Here is a 19,687-nt window from a genome sequence, read left to right as displayed (position 1 = left end):
CTGCACCCTGTTTCTCCTTTCATAATTAAGGAAGGAGAAACCTAAGGTTTGCTCAAGCAGCCTCCTCGGAGAGGGCATGCAGGAATCATGCAGCCACGTGTTGTTGGACTAGAGGCAGGAATCCCTGCAATACTGCTGCTCTCTCAACTCGCCAGTTTTGAACACTATCTTAAAATTCATGCGATTTTAAAAAAAAAAATACAGCTTGGGTGGTTCTTATTTGCCGTCGGGTTCATATTTTCAAGCTTTTCTGACCGCTGTAAAATGGATTGTGTGTCCATCACGAATGGAATTAATATAACTCCCCCGCCCCAATTAGTTGAACTATCGCATGCATTAGACAGTTTTCAAAAAGGCTGTTTTCTCTGCTGCTTCTGTTACAGTGTGTGTCCCAGGAAAGCCAGAAGTGGGGCCGTCAGAGCTAAACACGCATTTGCAGAACTTAATGGATTATTATCATTACGTATTTGATTGTTTGCGATAGCACCTAGGCGACTCAGTCATAAATCAGGCCCCCATTGTGCTAGGCGCTGTACAGACACAACACCCCTGCCCCAAAGAGCTAACAGTCTAAGACAAGAGACCACAGACATAGGCGCCAACTTCATGGGTGCTCTGCACCCACCAGCAGCCAAGCTCCCCTCCTCTCCCGCCTCACCACCACCTCCTGCTCTTCCCCCCCCCCCCGCGTGCCGCGTCCCCATTCCTCCACCTACCTCCCAGCATTTCCCGCCCGGCTGCTGACAAACAGCTGTTTGGCAGCATTAGCATGCTCCCGGGATGGGGGGGAAGGAGCGGGAACGTGGCACGCTCAAGGGAGGAAGTAGGAAAGAGGTGGGGATTTGGGGAAGGAGTTGCAATGGGGGTGGGGGAAGAGGCAGGGCGGGGGGGAGGCCTCGTGGAAAGGGTGGAATGGGGCGGGGCCGGGGCGGAGGTGGGATCGAGCACCCATGGGAAAGGGGGGAAGTCGGCATCTATGACCACAGATGGGTACAGACAGATAGTGGCTTGATATTTCCTTGTGCTGCCCTAGTGGTCAGCCTGTCCTCAGCACGCCAGCAGCCCGACTGCTGAGGCATTGTGGCAGAGGGGGGTTTTGAGGAGAGATGTGAAGGGGACACTGAGGTGGCTTTGGGAGGCTCACAGAAGATCCTCTGTAAGGAGCGACATGAAAGAAAGAGCAAAGGTGTTTGTTGGGAAATGTAACAAGCGGGATGGAGCCTGACATCATGGGCTGGTCAGAAGCAGGAGTCGACATCTCCACAGTGCGCGAGAGATGATCCGTCGGGAGAAGTTTGCGTGGGATGTGATGGACAGAGAAGGGCGATGCGGTCAAAGTGACGAGCCAGGAAAATGACACTCTTGCAGTAGCGTCTCTGTCTCGCTAGGTATCATCGTGTGCTGGAAGCTTGTGGGCTAGGAGTGGGAGGACAGGAAGCATAAAGTATTCATGCGGAAAGGGAATTAACTCTCCGTATGCAGGGAACCGATGCACCATGTGCCATAATCAACAGCACTGCTCTCTTGTTTTGAACTGCTCCCCTGGCATGTGGTTTTCTTAAATACCCACCTGCAGTGCTCCGTAAGCATCCATTAACCTGCTCTGGCACAGCGCTGCAGCCTTGTTTTCTTCCCAAGTTCCTGTTTGAGCTGAACTTTCTCCTCTTTCCTTTTGGAAAGTTCATAAGTGTCCATCCCATCAGTCCTAGTTTGTTTCCAAGGTGTCTGCATAAGAAAAGCATAATAAAGTTGGCTGGCTAATCTAGAGGATTCTTGGCCATCTTTCAGAGACCGATGCAGTAACAACGTGACTGGAGGCAAAATTCCAGATCCTGCCGCATCAGAAAGTCAGGCAGGCCTAGAGGTTTCACTGAGGTAGGGACAGTCCCTTTAACGCCTGTCCTGGCCGTGCAGCCTTTCCTGGCAGCTGATCAAGTTGGAAAGAGCAGATGGGACAAATGCCCGTTTTGTCAAAGAGGAGGGTGAGCGGCGATGCCAGCTCGGCTCAGGCGAAGGGCAGACAGGGCTCGAGCGAGCAGCGACGCCAACTCCAGCCTTGCATTGCGGAGGCAGGCAGGGCTTGAGTGAGCAGCTCTGGCCATCCCCATGCCGGGAACGGGGGCAGGGATTGGGCCAGGGGGGAGCCATCAGGCTAGGCCCACGCAGTGTCCCGTTTTTCCCTTTGGGAAATGTCGCCCTACACCAAGGATCTACTGGGGAATGGATTCTCTGCCCTTTCTTTCTGGCCACCCCGAATGGAGCAGGAAGTGAAACAGATTACACAGCAGCAAAGAATCCTGTGGCGCCTTATAGACTAACAGACGTTTAGCAGCATGAGCTTTCGTGGGTGAATACCCACTTCGTCGGATGCCACTCCCTGAGGGCTGAAGAGAAGCCAAAGCAGACCACTGGGCCTGGCCCCTCTCTCTCAGAAGAAAACTTGAGCTAAAAGTGGTGGGGAGAGCTTGGGTCTCATGAGGGGTTCTGTTGAGAGGGGTCTGGGTCAGCCCTAGATTCACTAAACCTCCATGGATTTCACATTTGGGTCTAAAACCAGCTGAATGTGCATGGTTCTGGCACAGAAGTTTCATACATCTCTCCTGGCAACCCTGCCATCATCTCTTCTGTAGCTGGAGTGATGCTAAATATTATTAATTATTTGTATTGCATATCCGCTAGGTGCCCCAGTCATGGAGCAGAACCCTATTGTGCTAGGAGCTGTACAGACAAAAAAAAGACCCCACCCCACAAGGGTTTACAGTCTGAGTTTAAAATGAGAGACAACAGGTGGATGCAACAGCTATATTCTGGTTTTCTTTCTATAGAGTAAGACCAGTCTTCAGCTTTTCATGCTTTTTAGATTAAAATATCTTCATGGTGTCCCCTTTTATTTGTGTATTGTAGGCTACCACTGAATCTACAACGTTTTCTGATCTTCTAGTGCGTGAAAAGTGACTCTAAACATGGCATAGTGGTATTCTGGATTTCTCTTAGCTTACAGATAAAATGCATTTTTCTAACTGACTATGGACGTTATAATTATAGACTTGCAAATTCAACTTGGGATCTGAAAGTCAAACTGAGCACTTTCTGTCTCATCACTAGCCAGAGATTTTGTAGCTGGAATTCTGTAAATGACTTATTAGCCAGAACCTATCTAGCTCCTGCTCTCATAGCTAATTAGTTCAGCGGGGCTAATTGGGCTAAAAAAAATGTATTTCTGCCTGTAAAATCTGCATCTGTAACTCTGAATAGACAAGGGAATGGATCTGTTAAGAAAGTAGCCATTTTGATGTAATCCTATTACTGACCAGAACCTTCAAAGGAGGTAAATAAAATTACAGTAAATGGAGCTGAAAAAGCATCTGTGGCATTTAGTCCTGCTCTAGAGATGGGGACCAAGGCTCTTGGAGGGAATTATGATATTCATGTATATAAATATTGCTTAAAATAACTGACAAATAGGAATGATTTGAGTGCAGGCAGTTGTCCGGAAGCCCTGTTTTTCTACACCAGTGGTTCCCAAACTGAGGCTTGTGAAATGTTACAGGGGGTTCTTGAGAAAAAAATTCCCTAATGGCGGACAGAGCTGTCCCTAGGGACCCCAGGCAGCACAGGCCCAGCAGCCCAGAGCCCCTGGACTTCCAAGAGCTAAGCAGATCAAAGCAAGCGTATCTATCACACTGAGGAGATTTAAACTTCAAGACTCCTTATAAGAAATGGAAAGGGGAGGTGGATATTTTTTGCTGTTATTAAAATTAACTAGGCAGCTAGTATTGTTTTTTAAAGTATTATGAAGAACAAATTTAAACTTTGTTGTAATGTGTGTCGTTTGCCTGGACTGCTCAAGACCTGAATGCTTGTAGAGGAGGAACTCTGAGTTGGCTTCTTAAATCCCTTCATGTTGTTTCACATCTGATACTTGATGAAACATAGGAGCCTTGTCTTATAACAGGCTTATTCAAAGTGATACAAGCTATGAAAGTGAGATCTTAGTGTTATTTTCATAATGTAATAAAAATACTGTAATGATAAAATAAGTGTATAATAAGCATGTCATAAAAACAAATTTTATATTTCCAAGATCACTGCTTTTATCATTTATACTCAGGTAAAGGAGAAAATCCCTGGAAATATTCATTTTTAGGAGGAGGTTCACCAGACTTGACATTTTAGTGAAAGGGGTTCACAGGCTGTTAAAGTTGGGGAGCCACTGTTCTACATCAAAATCTCTGCACCGTCAAGAAGAAAAAACTCCAGAGAGCAGATTTGTTAAGAATTGGAGCACAGTCCCTCTGACCCTTTATAGGACCATAGCAATACAAATCCGAAAGGCACCAGCTCTTCACACAAAGATACATGTATAGATTATTTTTATTGCTTGAAATTGCTAATGCAGTCTGGCTGTTGATGCAATTTATTGCAATTGTACAGTAAAATGATACCGCTGCATGGCTCGGTTGTATCATGGGCCCTCATCGCCCTTTTTCAATGCTGCCATAACAAACTATTAAGATCATAAGAGATGAATGTAAAGTGTTTGCCCAGAGACACAGGGTAATGAAATCTAGAGGGTTAGCATTGTCTTTCGAGGTTAGTCATTCTTGTTCGAAAGCTTCCACGCCCAGAATACCAGTGTTCAGTGATTTGACTAGAATGGTTTGGATGAGAGTAAGAGTGAGTGGCCGTCCCTCCCTGTCAATCTTGGAGGAAGGCCACGCCCCCTTGCTGTCTTGTTCCACAAAAGGCAGTCTGGAAAAGGGGGTGGGGATTAGCTATCTTTGGCGCCCAGGCCCTCTGAGCTAGGTTGGGCAATAAGCAGTCTGGGGCACAAGCCCTCAGGCAGGGTAGAGCCCCGAACAGTCTACAGGGCTCTGGCCCTCAAGCAGGGAGGGCAATAAATAGTCTAGGGCCCAGATCCTATGGCAGGGCACCAAGCTCCAGCCCTCAGGCAGGGAAGAGCAGTACAGGATCTAGTGTCCTAGCTCTGGTGGACGATAGACTAACACAGGCCTCCTGACCTAAGGCGGGGAGGCTGCCACCCCAGGGATGGAGTGGTAGGGGGACCTGGGCCCACCCTACTCCACCAAGTGCTAGCCTAGAGCCCTAACAGTGGCAGAGCATTTTGCCACTGGGTCAGCCGGGATCCAGCCACAACACACTGACCTGGGTTCAGGCAGCCAGACTACAGTCAGCTGTCCCTGGGCCACTTCCTCTCCTCCCCTCCCCTCGGGATGTACCTGGATCCAGGGGTCATCCTCCATCTCCCCGGGGCACACCACCAGTGGTAGTCCCAGCAGCTCCTCAGTGTCTGGAATGGCAGGACTCTCTGGAAGCTCAGGCAAGTCCTCGGGGCAGCAGAGGTCCTCCTCAGCATCCCACTCTGGCAGCAGTGGAGAAGCATCTTTCTCCCTCAGCAGCTCCAGCACAACTGAGCTGTCGGGCCCACCTTTTATACTTCCTGTTCCTGTCCCGCCTCTCTGCTTCTGGTAGGGAGGGTGTGGCCTTCCTGGTTCTGCCCACCAGGGGGTAGGCAGTGGTCCCTCCCTGTCAGTCTCAAAGGGAGGCCACGTCCCCTCACTACAATGAGATTCTATGTTCGTCATTCAGAGAGATTAAAATAACCACATTTACTTCTGTAGTCCAAGGATTAGCAGACATCAATATAATTAATTATTAGTATATAATTTAGTTTTCAGCCACCAGTTTTAACACCATTCCTCCCAGTGTGAATGATCTCGCCAATCCACTTCCTTGTGTAGCCATTAATCTCCGTAGAATTCCTGTGGCTACCCAGCCAGTATACATATTTAAAATGAGACAAAATTCTGTCACGGACAGGGCATGTGGCTGCTCTCTGCAGTGGACATTCCTTTCCCCAAGATAGCTGGAACTTCATCATCCAGCCGGAAACATTCCTCCAGCCTGAAGAATGACTCCCTTCTCCTTAGCACTAGCTGAGGTCGATGGGGGTAATGACCAGAAGGGTGTTTCCCTGCACTCCCTGGCCAGATGGGCTCATCCTTCCCAATGTTGCTGCCTATGTATCAGGATTTCTTTGAACGTAAACTGTTAACGCTGTTGTCAGGTTGGACCTACGTATTTTTGTAGCTCACAGGAGCGTTGACTGAACTTAAAATTTAGAATGTGGATTTGCAGGTACCTAAAATTGTAATAATGTGGAGTCATTGCTACAGAGATGAGGGAGCACTCTTCCAGAACTGGGACATAGCGCTGCTTCAGGGCACTGCAATGATGATTCTTTTTTGCACATCATGATTGCTGATACCAGAGAAGGTTTAGACAGTGACTAGCCAGAATTGGTTTCTGTAATGAGGCGCTAGTGCCACAGGTGACACCCAATAACTGTACTGATAAAATTCACACAAGGTGCAGGGGATAGAACGGTAGGAAGTTCTAGGTAGATTAACTCTTTCTCTTGGTAACACTGTATGTTTTATCTGTGGCAGTTTTCAACCTGCAGCCAGTGGACCCCTGGGGGTCCGCAGACTATGCCCAAGATTTCCCAAGGGGTCCACGCCTCCATTCGAAATTTTTTAGGGCTCTGCAAATGAAAAAAGGTTGAAAACCACTGATCTACAGCACCGATTTGTGGGTTTATACGAAGTAATTGATCTCTTTCCTTGTGTCCCTACATTATAAAGTAGGTCACATTTTGAGCCTAGACTGCATAATACCTCTGTTTAAAAATACATGAGCAGTATTCTCAACCCCAAGCATTCGGAAAGTGAGTTGGGGTCTCCCAAGATCATGAGCTTTGAAAAATAATAAAGGCTGGGTCTTTTTTATGGTTACCTTCTGGTATTGGAGGCACTGGGGCTTTGTGTTCTCTAGCTTTTCTCTGCAACAATGAGGGCTAGAAACTTAATTTAAAACAAAATAGAAGTTGAGAGGCTCATGTAGTCACGCGAATCCAGGGGAGATGAGATTTGTGATTAAAACCATGGGCGTTAGCAACTGCGTAGGGCCAAATCCTGCCTCCCAGACTATGTGACTCAAGAATGGGCGCACATGAGATGCGCTAGGCTAAGCTTCTTGCATTCAGGCAGACCCCTATGCAAATTGCTCCTGCTAGTAGCACACGTTGTATACAGGGTGGCTTGGTCAGCACCATATATGGCCAAATGTGCAGCCCATGCCCCTGATTCCCATGCAGCTGGCTGGAACACCCGACCCCAGGTTCTGGCCCCTTCAGTGGAAATGCCTTTACAAGAAACGTCCCTGCGTTTTATAAGGGATGTCAACAGTTATGCTTCAGGGCTCCACTAGCAGCCTGAGGCTAGGAGTACACCTCCCTGTATGGGCAGGTAATCCCATAACTGTCTAGTGCAGGGTTTGTTGCCCCTTGCGTCTGGTACTGGCTTCTGTCCAAGACCGGCACTGGCCCGCTGGTCTGATCCAGTCTGGTGATTCCCATGTCCCTAAGTTTGTAATAACCTCTGTCTTCTTCAGGTAAATGGAAGATCTGGAGACTAACTTATTCCAAACACGCAACGCCCGTAGAATAGAACAAATGGTAGCAAGATGGCTCCGTCGATCTCGGGATAGCATATCCAGGTAACTACATTTTCATGAACAGGATCTTTACTAGTCGGGTGCTGAACAAACTGGTTTCCAGCAAACTAGGGAAGGTCTGAGATCTTGGGTCTGACCCTTCCCTTTGTTCCTTTCAGGAAACATGGATTCCATATGTTCTAGAACGTAACATGCATTACATTTTTAAGCAGCCCAAAGCTATTTACTGTGGGCCAGATGCTGCTACCTTTACATGGTGGGTAGCGTCTTGCTACACAGTCCATCTCACTGTAATCGGTAGGATTGTGTGTGGAATAATGAACTACCCAGCTTGGAATGAGGGTGGCCAGGTTTGGCCCTGTATCAACTGGTTTCTATTTCTCTTTGCTGTGTGCCATTTCTGTGTTATTTTAGGGTCAGATGATGGCGCTATGACTGATGTGGAGTAGCACTGTAGGCAGTGAACAGCCTGGCCTGTAGCTTCTTTGATCTCACCTGAGCTTTCTTATACGTTCCCTAGCTGCTAACCTGATGTGTCACATCTAACATGAGATTAGTAATAGAGATGAGCCAATAATGGATTTTTTGGTTTACTGAAAAATTGGTGGGGGGGAATTGTTTTGGGTCAAACTGAAAATGAAAATGTTTAGGGATTTTCGGTGAATCAAAAAGTTGGAAAAACAAAGGCATTTGGGGTCAAACTAAACCTTTTGATTTGCTCTGAAACAAAATGCTTCATTCTGAATTTTGAGCATTTTTTAATGTTTTAAATAAAATTGATGGAAATTTGAAAACCAAGTGATTTCAAACCAAAATGTTTTGACTTTTCAGAATTTGAGGTGGGGGGGAGGCAGAGAGGATTTGACACAAACATTGGTGAAATAGACACATATGCGCAAAACATTTCTGTGTCGATCTGTATTTTTCTCCCAAAAAAGTTTTAGCAGAAAAATGTGCCAAGCTCTTTGGGTCAGGGGCCCTATCTCTCCTCCTCTGTCTGTAAACCACTTGGCATGTCTGAGTGCTATAAAAATCCATCGTTATTGTAAGTATTCTGCCTTTAAAGGAATTTGTTTTCTAGATTAATGGTGCCATAATGTTTAACATACCCAACATTTTACATAAGAGGTCATTCTGATGTTGGGTATACCCTATCAGAGTGAATGCCATCAAGATGAGAAGAAATCTATTAGGCTCTCTCAATCCCTTAGCAAGGCAGAATTGCTCCTTGCAGTACATTTTTGCAGCTTTTTGGCCTGTCTAGTTTTAAATGCCCTACACCTGAGGGGGGGAATCTTATCTTGAAATTTCCCACTTACCATACTAATACAGCATTAAAACAGAACAGAATTTGTTCTGTCTCCATATTCCCAGGCCTCATGGAATGTGCAGCAATGGACCAATAAAACCATGCGATGTCACTTAATGCGATTATAGCTTATCCATTAAGTATTATTTGAAAAGCCATAGTGTATCCTTCCTGTCTGGAAAATCTGCTCGAGCTCCCTGAGTTTCACTCTCTCCACTACTCCCACAGCACTCGAAAGGGAGCCATCAGCAAAACTCTGCCCGTTTGGGAGGGAATGAGGTTGTCAGGTGGTGCGTGCAGGGAGCGGATGGCGTATGCTGGATCTCTAGGCGTATGCTGGGCATAGATGGCTGAGAAGGTTCCTCCCAAGCTTTCTCTTCCATCTGTATTGGTCGCTGCCACCCTCCAGACAAAGTATGCGCTGCCATGTGCATAGCAAGCCTCTTTAGGACGTACCTCTTGTGATGTGTTGTCATCCCCGGGGTGCAGTCTGGGAGCCGTGGGAACCGCTTTGCCCCCTAACCATATATCTGGGCTGAATCACCACTGCTCTGCTGGTGATTCAGCCCTGTTATTACCCAGCAGGACAGCAGGTGGCTCCACACACCCAGCTGAGCTACCTGAGTGCTTTACCTAAGCCACTCAAGGACAGACAAGACAGCAGCCAATTTCTTAGCTCCCCATCCTTGCCCCCTTGCTGAAGTATAAACCCAGTATTATACCGTCTTGCACTGCACCGGGATTTGTACAATGCAAGCTCATTAATATAGTTCGCTTCCCCCTTGATGCGAGGAAGATGTGCAACAGCCTTTGTTTACAGAGCTGAGATTTTTCCCAGACGCTTCATGCAAAATACACTGGTTAAGATAAAACATAAAACAAGTTTATTAACTACAGAAAGATAGATTTTAAGTGATTTTAACTGATAGCAAACAGATCAAAGCAGATTACCTAGCAAATAAACAAAACTGCAAAGACTAACATACTAGATAGATAGGGTTTGAATTAGCAATTTCTCACCCTGACTGATGATACAAGCAGCCCACCATGTTTCCATACACAGGCTAGAAATCCTTTTAGCCTGGGACTAGCGCTTCTCTCAGTTCAGTCTTTGTTCCTCAGGTATTTCCAGGAGTTCTCTTGTGTGAGGAGTGAGGCCAAGAGATGCTGTCACTCCCCTCCTTATATAGCTTTTCCACAGGGCGGGAACCCTTTGTTCCAAGCTCAGTTCCCAGTCTAGTTTGTGGGGGAAAAAAACAGGTATCAAAATGGAGTTCAGTGTCATGTGGTCTAGTCACATGCCCTTGCATGCCTTGCTGAGTCGTAGCAGCCATTACTCATGGGCTGGCTGAAACGTTCACAGGAAGGCTAAGCTCTTCCATGGGCCATTGGCTTTGCTGATGGGTAGGGCCATACCAAATTCATGGTCCATTTTAGTCAATTTCACAACCATAGGATTTTAAAAATCGTAAATTTCATGATTTCAGATATTTAAATCTGAAATTTCACGGTGTTGTAATTGTAGGGGTCCTGACCCAAAAAGGAGTTGGGGGGGTCATAAGGTTATTATGGAGGGGGTGCAGTACTGCTACCCTTATTTCTGCACTGCTGCTGGTGGCGGCGCTGCCTTCAGAGTTCAGCAGCTGGAGAGCGGCAGTTGCTGGCTGGGAGCCCAGCTCTGAAGGCAGCACCGCCGCCAGCAGCAGCGCAGAAGTAAGGGAGGCATGGCATGGTATTGCCCCCTTATTTCTTCACTGCAGCCTTCAGAGCTGGGCCTCAGTCAGCAGCCGCCACTCTCTGGCCGCCCAGCTCTGAAGGCCGCAGTGCAGAAGGAAGGATGGCATGGTATGGTGTTGCCACCCTTACATCTGTGCTGCTGCTGGCGGGGCGCCGCCTTCAGAGCTGGGCGCCCGGCCAATATCTGCTGCTCTCCGGCTGCCCAGCTGCGAAGGCAGCAGCACAGAAATAAGGTTGTCAATACCACGGTCCCCCTAAAATAACCTGGTGACCCCACTGCAATTCCCTTTTGGGTGAGGCCCCCCCAATTTGAGAAATGCTGGTCTCCTCCATTAAATCTGTATAGCACAGGTAAAAGCACACAAAAGACCAGCTTTCACAGTTTGTGATGCATTTTTCATGGCTGTGAATTTGATAGGGCCCTACTGATGGGCCATCAGCACTGTCCAGCTTCTTCATTGTTGTACTTGATAGGCTAGTTTTGTGTTTTTACCCAGAGTAGGCACATTGGAAATACAGACACATAGTCAATATTCATAACTTCAGATCCCAAAATGATACATGCATACAAATAGGATAATCGTATTCGGCAAATCATAACTTTTCCAATGACACCTCACATGACACCTCTTGTACAAAATGCATCATAATTATGTCATCATCATACCACTATGATGAAAATGGGGTGTAGTGTCACACCTCTGATCTTCTGGCAATGGATGAAGAGCAGCTTTCCTGGCGGAGTGTCTGAGATCCATCAGTGCCTTGCAGGCATGAAGCTTCACTGGCACATCTGCAGCCCCAGCAGAGCTAGGACTCAGTCTTGAGTAGCCCCATTCCTATTTTGGAAGAGGTCCCAGAAGGCCGTTTGTTTGTCTTGAGGACTCACTCCCCAACACCATGCTCTGCATATGCCTGCAGGTGCTAGGAAGGCTGACGAGGTATGGTTCGTTCGGTATGCTAATGTCAGCCCGTTCGCTGTCTCCATCTCATCAGAGCCAGCTAGCACATAGAAACACCCTCGCCTATGACTGAGCTAGGGACCTGGGGGCTGGCCAGATGGCCAGGGCTTGTCCCAGATCAGACCAGCAACACTGGTCAGCTTTGCCCTTGGCTCTGTGCTAGGTCTCCAGTTACTCCCGGATGCTTGGGCGGAGGCTGTGGCCAAGGCCGTGTTGTTGTTTCCATCTCTCCTTGGTGAGGAGTGTGCACTCTTTGGGTTTGGACATGGACTTTGCTACCCGTATGCACACCTTGGTCACCCACAGGCCAGGCTTTGGTGGTGCATTCTGCATGGGGCACCCCTCCAAGCCCTTTTAAGATTGGGGCTTTGTCTACACAAGAAAGAGTTTGCCAGTGGAGCTGTACTCCCTAGCAGAGATACAGCTTATACCAACAAAGGCGTTCTTTTGCTGGTCTAGTTTATACCAGTTCCCTGAACAAAATAAGCTGTACCAGCAGGAGGACTCTTTTTGTAACTTCATGTACCCAGAGGGGGGCGCAAGTGGGGCAATTTGCCCCGGACCCCACAAGCCCTGGCCAAGAATCCCTTCCCTGGCTACTCACCCGGTGGTGGTCTGGGTCTTCGGGGGCAGGTCCTTCAGTGCTACCGAAGACGCGGAGCGAGTGAAGGACCCGCCGCCGCAGACTCGGAGCGCCGCCCAGTGAGTACAAGCAGCGGGTGGCGCCCTTTTTATGTCCGGTCTCTCGCTTTGCCCCAGGCCCCCTGAATCCTCTGGGCGGCCCTGCACGTACCCTAGGGCTCCTGCCAGCATAGCTCTGTTGGGCAGGGATCACACCAGACACAGGTATGCTGGAGAAGTTCGTAGTGTTGACCTGGCCTAACGCATCTTCAGAATGTGACTCCACTTAGTAAGCGATGCTTCGTGGCGAGAGCATGTCACACCAGCACTCAGCAGTCTGCACGGGCTCCAGCTGGATTCGGGGTGGAGTTTCAGATGTTGTGTTTGACCTATATAGCCCTAAACAGTTTGAGACATGGTTGCCTCTTCTCTCTGTAGGACACTGCTGTGTGATCAGCCACGGGGCCTGATCTGACAGGGAGGTGGATCTAGCAAGGGGTAGGACGGGCTACCAGGCAAGTCTGTTTTCTTGGGCTTTCCTTGGAGGAGAGGTGTGAGCCAGTCTGAGGCAGGAGTGCTTCTGCTTTGGGGGGACCATTATTCTCAATCTGGGTTGATGTTTATTTTCAATTCCTCTTGCACGTGTTCAATATGTGTAAAAGCCCCACCGCACTTTAAAAAAGCGGCGGTGACCGCATGGACAGGGTTCCATGTCCTTGTAGAAATCATCACTGCGTCAAGGTCTGCTAATCCTCAGCTTTTGCTTTTCCCCCTTATCCAAATGCTCAGGGGCAGATCTTCAGTAGTGGACGTCCCATCTGACGGCCTTAACCAGCCAGTAACGCAGGTGAAGCTCACAGTCACTGTACACAAGGATTTGCTTCTCGGTCACTATGGCTTTGAGATTTCACCAAACCCTCCTCTTACCATCACATCAGTTGCTGCAGGTAGGAATCATCCTCTCCCCTTCCCCTCCCGCCCCCCCCCTGCATAAGTGCCTGGGAGAAGCTGCCTGGGGGGCCGTGAACAGCTGGCAGGATTCCATGCTGACGCACCCCCCCAATAAGGCTGATCGAGTTATGTCCATTTCTAGCAAGGAACCGGCCTGAGATGAGAAGCTTGGATCTGGATCTGAACTTTTCCAGGACTTAGCGAGCTTTGGCTCTAGCCTTTCTCTGTTCATAATGGTGGTAGAAGCGGTGTTCCCAGGACAGCTCCGGATTGTGTAGCCCCATGCGTCCTAGAGTCAGAGAGTTTAAGGCCAGGAGGGACAACCAGATTATCCAGTCTGACCTGCCTCTGAGAGGCCACTAATACTACCCAGCACCCGCACGCCAAACCCTCTGCTCCTTGTCAGAGTTTACTGCGGAACAGTCTGCTGCTGTGGAGAGAGGCTTCTCCCCCTTCAAACCAGTGACTCAGGAGCATGTTCTGCTGCTTGGACTGGCTGAATTAGCAATTTCTCACCTTAAACCATCTATCGTTCAGCACTTCGAAGCAGATTCATTGACAGGGTTCTAGAATTATCCTTAACCACAGGCATAGTGAATTCAGAGTTAAAGTGAAACTTAAAAGATATCTATGCTTGTTAAGGGATGGAAATACACAGCTGCAGCACCTACATAGCTTTAATTTTGCCCTGCAGTGCCCTCCTCAGGGGGAGACAAACAGTGTCTTTAAAACTGTTTCATCTAATATGGGCCCACAAACACACAAATGCCGTAGTCATCATTCTTTGCCCCTTGTGTGGTGTCATCAGCGGGCAGAGTTAAGGTTATTTGGTGCACTGCAGATCTTAGCAAGTTTGGAGTTCTCCTAAGTTTAACTGTGAATCATGTACAATCATAATAAATACCTCTTAAATGTAAACAGACTGGGTGCACTGCATCCTGCTGGGTTTGCTTTGAGGGTGAATCAGTGGAATGCCCTTCTTCATCCTTTCTTTCACCTCTCCCACCCTTCCCACTCTGGTCCGGTGTTCATGGGGAAGGGCTTTGTCATGGCAACACCGCTTTTCACTAATGCTTCCCTCCGCCGTTTTTCCCAGCCCGGCCCTGCTCCTTCTCCTGCTGGCATTCCCCTGGTATCCCAGGCACGGTCTCCGATGGATCCTTCCAGCCCTGGGTGCTGGATCAGCCTTTGTCAGGGGCTGGGTAGTTCGTCCAACTGAGCAAAGTTGGTTGTAGGAGTCACTGTCACCGGGCCTCCCTGAGTCCCCCTCCTCCAGAGGCCTCGGCCAGGAGCAGCCAAGAAGGGCTGGGAAGGGTGAGTGAGCCCCTACCTTTAGCATCCCCCCTGAAGCCAGAGGAAGCCACATGGGGACATAGTCTCGGCTTCCATGGAGCCTGGTGTCCAACCACCCTGGGCACAGAGCTGAGCTGGGTTTGGCACCGGTGGCACCAGGCTGCGTTTGTTCTAATAGCGTTCGTTCCTCTTCACCTCGCTGATCATGCCCCAGGCTGTGCCGCTGCATGATGCTTACCCCTCCCATCTATCCCTGCCTCATCTCCTTCCCCCAGCCATCTGCATTCCCCTTCTCTGCCTGTGCCCCATCTCTACCTCCCTGCCTTGCCCTCACAAATCCATGCCGCACCTCCAACCCTTCCTTTGCCGCCCCCTTCCTCAGGTGACCTCTCTCTCCCACCCTGCCCTGCTGTCAGCCCCACCCCATGTTAGCTCCCTTCCCCTGGTTCCTCTGCAATGCACATGCACGTTCTGGGCTGAGCCAAAGCCTTCAGACGTCACTGGGAGCTGTTCTGCTGATGTCAGTGGGCTTTGGATTAGATCCTTTGATTTCAGCGGCAAGTCATAGACTCTGAGACCAGAGGGGACCATTGTGAATTGGTTACCAGGGTTATTAACTCTGGCTGTTAACTGTAGTTGGAGCTATTGACTGGGTTGAGTGGTGACTCAGTTGTGAGTCACCACTCAACCCAGTCAGTAGCATAAGTCTTCAGTTGTGGGGGGATGGGGGAGAGAGCTTGTTCTCACCATCTGGGGCTGGAAAACCAAATGTAGATGCTCCACTGAATAGCAGCACCTACGGTTGTGATCTGCACAAGCCATAGGGAAGCTGTTTTGAGCGAGTAGCTGACTGGCTGCTGATCTCTGCTAGGAAGCACAGCCGACGGGAAGCTGCTGCCCGGTGATCATATCCTCATGATAAACAACGAAGCTGTGGAGGACATTTCTATTGAGCAGGCAGCTGATCTGTTAAGGTAGGATCCTGTGGATGGTACTGGCCGCTCCTGGAAAGCAAAAGGGCAGGTGAAGATTTAAGAGCAAAGTTCTAGAACTCCAAACCCGCGGCTGCCTGGCAGCAATCGCAATCCTGGCTTTTCACAGTGGAAATTCCACTGTCATTTCATAGCGAGTGCATCAGACACAAGAGTGGGCTGTTCCTCTGTGAGTCTGAACACAGCTGTGCAAGAGAAACTCTTGTTTCCTGCAAATCTCTCTTACGTTATGTGGATTATGAAGGTGCTGAGCCCAGCCCCCCCAAGAGCAGAGCCTCGTTCTGCTGCACACAGTCACACCGTCAGTCTGCGAAGTTTGAATGTGTTAAGGTATCCCCTGTACAGTCACAGTTGCCTGTGGCTGTGGAAGCTGCTTGGTGCTCCTGTCTGGGCGGCTCGTTGGCTGCAGAGATTGAACCATGGGGCCTCTGGTTCTAGAAATATGAACTGCTGCTGCCCAAGCTGGAGGACCAGTTACCTTAACCAAGGCTGTAAAACAGGCTCATCCACCTTTCTCTGTGGCCCAGCCACCACTAGAGGGGGACGGGGCTCCACGCTGAGCGGGCGTGGGTTACACTCTTGATTTTAAAAATTCATTAATGGTAAATGTCGCTGGCATGCCAGCTAATGTTAACACAATTTCCTCAACAGAGCTGGTCAGAAAACAGAATTTCCGTTCCATGAGAAATTGACATTTGGGGGGGTGAAAAATTGTTCTAAATTGAAACAAAGAGCTGAAATTTCCCATGGAACAAAAATTCCCCAAAACATTGATTTCGGACCATGGAAATGTTTCATTTTGATAACATCCAAACTTTATAATATGTCAAATATTAAATCTAATTTACTATATTTAATGCATATGTGATAGATTCGATTTAATATAAATCAAAGTCCAAACGAAATTGATCAAAACAAAGTCAAGATGAAATGTGTTTACCTTCCTGAAACGCAACATTTCTAAATTGTCACAACGAAACGAGAAAGTTACCGTTTTGTCAAAGTTGACACATTCCCAGAACTTTTCAGTTTTGGCGAAACGCCATCTTCCGATCCGACAGAAAACTCTTCCACCCAACACCTTCCAACCAGCTCTACTCCTAGCAGCGAAAGCATCTTTCTATTTCAGGTAGCCTGCGCTGGGTGGAACCACACCCTTCTCTGTGACCATTGACAAGCCAGTGCTCCTCCCTCCCACCCCGAGAGCTGGTAAAACAGAAACATGCAGGGGGCAGGATATGCTATAAAATTACTGGAATTGGTTCTTAGTCTGAAGGCAGCATTTTGTTCTCTGCTACACTCGGCTAATTGTATTTGTCTGTTACAGGGAACCGGAAGACTCTCTCCTCCTTACTGTTCTGCGATGCACTTCGGTAAATTGAATTTCTCTAACCCTTTCACTAGAACTGCTCCTTTGCAACAGGACGTTAGCCCCAGGATGGGTAACAGGGCTGGGCCCACAAGTGGGGGAATGTACAGGGGCTCCTGGAGAGTGACTGGCCCGTTTCAGAGCACAGCGAGGCTGGGTGTGGAGTGGAATAGAATATCAAAAGCCGTAAAAGAGTTGTTACTCATTCCGATGCACGCAGCTGTACATGCACCGCTTTGGGGCCTGGCGCTGCCCTTGGTGAGTTATTCCAGCAGCATTTCCTCACAGTTCTTCTGTTTGGGTGCAGTGTCGGGGGATAATCCCCCAGCCCTGCTGGCCTCAGGAGAGCTGCCAGAGGTAAGGGCCCTCCGCATTGCTGCTGAGTCCCCGCAGCCCGACTTCCTGGCTCCTTGGCAACGGGACTGTGACATCATGGGCTCTCTCCCTAGCGACTGCCCCAGAGCACCCATGCAGGTGACGGGGGTCCCACGGCAGCATTAACGTGCACTGGGGAGTCATGTGGATTTGTGGGGGTGGGATGCTGCTGTGCCCACCACCTGCAGGGCCCCAAGAGCCACGGAGACGTGTTGGAGAGAGCTGGTGCGAGGGACGCAGGCGTGCCTTAGAGCTGACGCTCCACGTGCTTGACCTGGAGTTAGGAGCGGGGGCCATGTTTGTTGTCTTGAATGGCAAACCGGCACTTGTGCGCTCACAGTAACGGTCCTGAACCAGAAAAGGCTGCCAAGGACTTGAGATCTCCCTGTGTCCAGTGGGCAGACAAAAACGTCTGTCTGAAGATCGTGGCACTTCTGAGAAGAGTCTGATTTTTTTACACCTGGGATAAGCCTAAACTCAGATCTCCCTGGGACATGATCACCTTTTCTTGCTACATCCCAGTCCCTGACTGCCAGAGGACGTCCTGCTGTTCTCTGCAGTGAGTGCTCAGCTGTGCAATCAGGGAGCTCCGTAGGGGGACCCTGCGGCCAGGTGCCCTGTCACTGAATGCTACTTTAAAGCTCTCGCGGTGGTCAAGCTGCTTTTTTTGAACCTATTGGTTCAATTTAAAGGTTAGTTCTTGCTGTCCGGGCGCTGTGTGATCGTCCATCGCAGCCTAAGGAGACGTCTCCTTGGAAAGGTGAATTCCTGAAATGCATGTTGCCGTTGGTTGTCTGGCCAATCTCAGATCTTGCTGCTTTCAGCTGCTAAACCTCCTACCTTGTTTTCCCCTCCTACTGGGTGGTTCTGTGACTCACTTCTCCCCACCCCACGAGTCAGGAAGTTGGCTCTCACACCCGTGTCCTCCTCCTTCCATTAAGGCTGCAGCTGTGTAGTACTACCCAGGCCTTAGGAAGAGAACTGAAGTGTTCTGTTAAAACCTTTGCGCTTATTGCTGATTGGTTTATGATGAGGAAATCTGGAAAGGACGGACCGCCTCCCGGGATGTGTTTATCCAACTGGATTGACAGATGTACTAAAGCAGAGCTTCAAAGCAAGGACAAAATTGGGATTGTGCCTTTTATGGCTTCCTCTGATGTATGAGGATGGCCTGAAGCGTTTGGGGGGCGGGGTTATGTTTTTTAAAAAATCTTAGAAGTATAAAGAATGTCAGGTCTCCTTTTCCCCCGGTTTGCTGGAAGAGTCGCTAGAGCTCTCAGACTCAGAGTGTGAGTTTCTCAGGCCTTTCCTGAAGATGTGATGGGGACGGTGTCTTTTATCAGACTTTTTTCTCCCAAGTGTTTCTCAGGTGGTTGTTACACAGGCATTAACGCAGCTTTAAGCAGGCTGAGTACACAGTCACTCCCCCCTCAGTTAATCTGGCTTCCCCTGTGTGGGATGTTAAAATCCTTCCAGGGCTTTGACTGGCCATTGCATCTTGCAAGAAAAATGAGGCAGACGAGACCTGCGTGCTTAACTTGAAAAACCAAGCGAAAAGAAATAATCCCTTTGGAAAGAGAGAAGTGCGGAGAAAGGGACGGGAAGCGTCTTGCAGGCCTTCACATCTCAGAAAGAGGCAGCTAAGGCACAAACCCATTTTTGTTTTTCCTTTGCAGGTCACTTTAAGGACTCCTGCAAATACCCAAGATCAACCTTGGCTAGTTGGGGCAGGCACTCGCCCCTAAAAGCCCCGCTGCCCACTGAGCGGAGAGGTACTGCCCCCGATCACCAGCTACGTAACAGCTCTGCTGGGGCCTCGTCTTTTGCCTGCTCTGGGCACGCTTGAAGTGATGGTTCAGGGCTCTGGGCCTCCACGGATACATCTTGGAGTGTCTGTTCTCGTTCCCTGGCAGGACGCTGTACAGGTCCTGTCGGGATAGAGAATGACCTTGTTCACTTGGAGAAGAGACTTTTCTCCCCTAAGTGTGAATAGATTTTCTCCAATAAACAAGATCATTCTGTAAAGCGCTTACATGTAGTGAGAGCCTCATAGGAACATAGCAGCATCCTGAGAGATTGCTATGCCAGATCAGATCAGTTAGGGGGATGCTAACAGCTACCCACCCACCGCCTTCCACACACCCCAGTGCGATTAGGAATTGTCACCATGTGAAAGTAAATAAGGTCAGTACTGGTGATTCAGCCTGCAAGTGAATTGTTTATCAGAGATCGTATGTGGCACCTAACCAGCTCTCTAGGCTTTCCATAAGCACAAACAATCGCCTCACCCTGGGGCTTGGCTACAGAATATCTTGAATATGGATACGTATGCGCCGCTGTGCGCGTGTTCCTAAATGTATGCAACTATCTAAAACCTATGTAAATTGACAGTCTGCTGATTGGCTGTTGTCGAGTAACAGGACACCTTTGTGGTCATGTGACATCTTTGACAAAACCTTTCTAGATCAGTGGTTGCCAGTCACTTCTCAGTGTGCCAGTAACACCAGCCTTATAAAAAAAAAAACCCTTCCCGGCGCCCAGT

At 48.9% G+C, this 19,687-nt stretch overlaps 1 protein-coding gene and 1 long non-coding RNA gene across 7 annotated transcripts in view; one reads left to right on the top strand and one right to left on the bottom strand.

Annotated features, from left to right (window-relative positions):
* FRMPD1 (FERM and PDZ domain containing 1) overlaps window positions 1–19,687 on the top strand; it is a 68,130-nt gene that overhangs the window by 26,026 nt on the left and 22,417 nt on the right. For 3 of the 5 annotated variants that reach the window (XM_039545719.1, XM_039545718.1, XM_039545715.1), the window contains exons 2-5: window positions 7,474–7,578; window positions 12,955–13,112; window positions 15,281–15,383; window positions 16,729–16,774. In XM_039545719.1, the coding sequence (XP_039401653.1) occupies window positions 7,478–7,578; window positions 12,955–13,112; window positions 15,281–15,383; window positions 16,729–16,774 (408 nt within the window). In that variant the 5' untranslated portion in view covers window positions 7,474–7,477. Of the gene's footprint in view, window positions 1–7,473; window positions 7,579–11,281; window positions 11,538–12,954; window positions 13,113–15,280; window positions 15,384–16,728; window positions 16,775–19,687 lie in introns of those variants that run through there. The other 2 variants (XM_039545717.1, XM_039545716.1) reach the window with 2 other exon arrangements.
* On the bottom strand, window positions 9,963–17,372 carry LOC120408603. Of its 2 annotated transcripts, none has more exons than XR_005600817.1 (3): window positions 17,003–17,372; window positions 15,157–15,413; window positions 9,963–10,081 (listed from the first exon to the last, which is right to left on the bottom strand). It is a non-coding gene; the product is annotated as an uncharacterized LOC120408603 (long non-coding RNA). The 2 variants fall into 2 exon arrangements; XR_005600816.1 differs by lacking the exon at window positions 9,963–10,081 and adding an exon at window positions 13,276–13,405.

The sequence above is a fragment of the Mauremys reevesii genome, linkage group 6 (genome assembly GCF_016161935.1).
Source record: "Mauremys reevesii isolate NIE-2019 linkage group 6, ASM1616193v1, whole genome shotgun sequence".
Lineage (NCBI taxonomy): Eukaryota > Metazoa > Chordata > Testudines > Geoemydidae > Mauremys > Mauremys reevesii.
The sequence above is the reverse complement of the archived record's forward strand: the minus strand, read 5'-3'. Positions and strand labels throughout refer to the sequence as shown.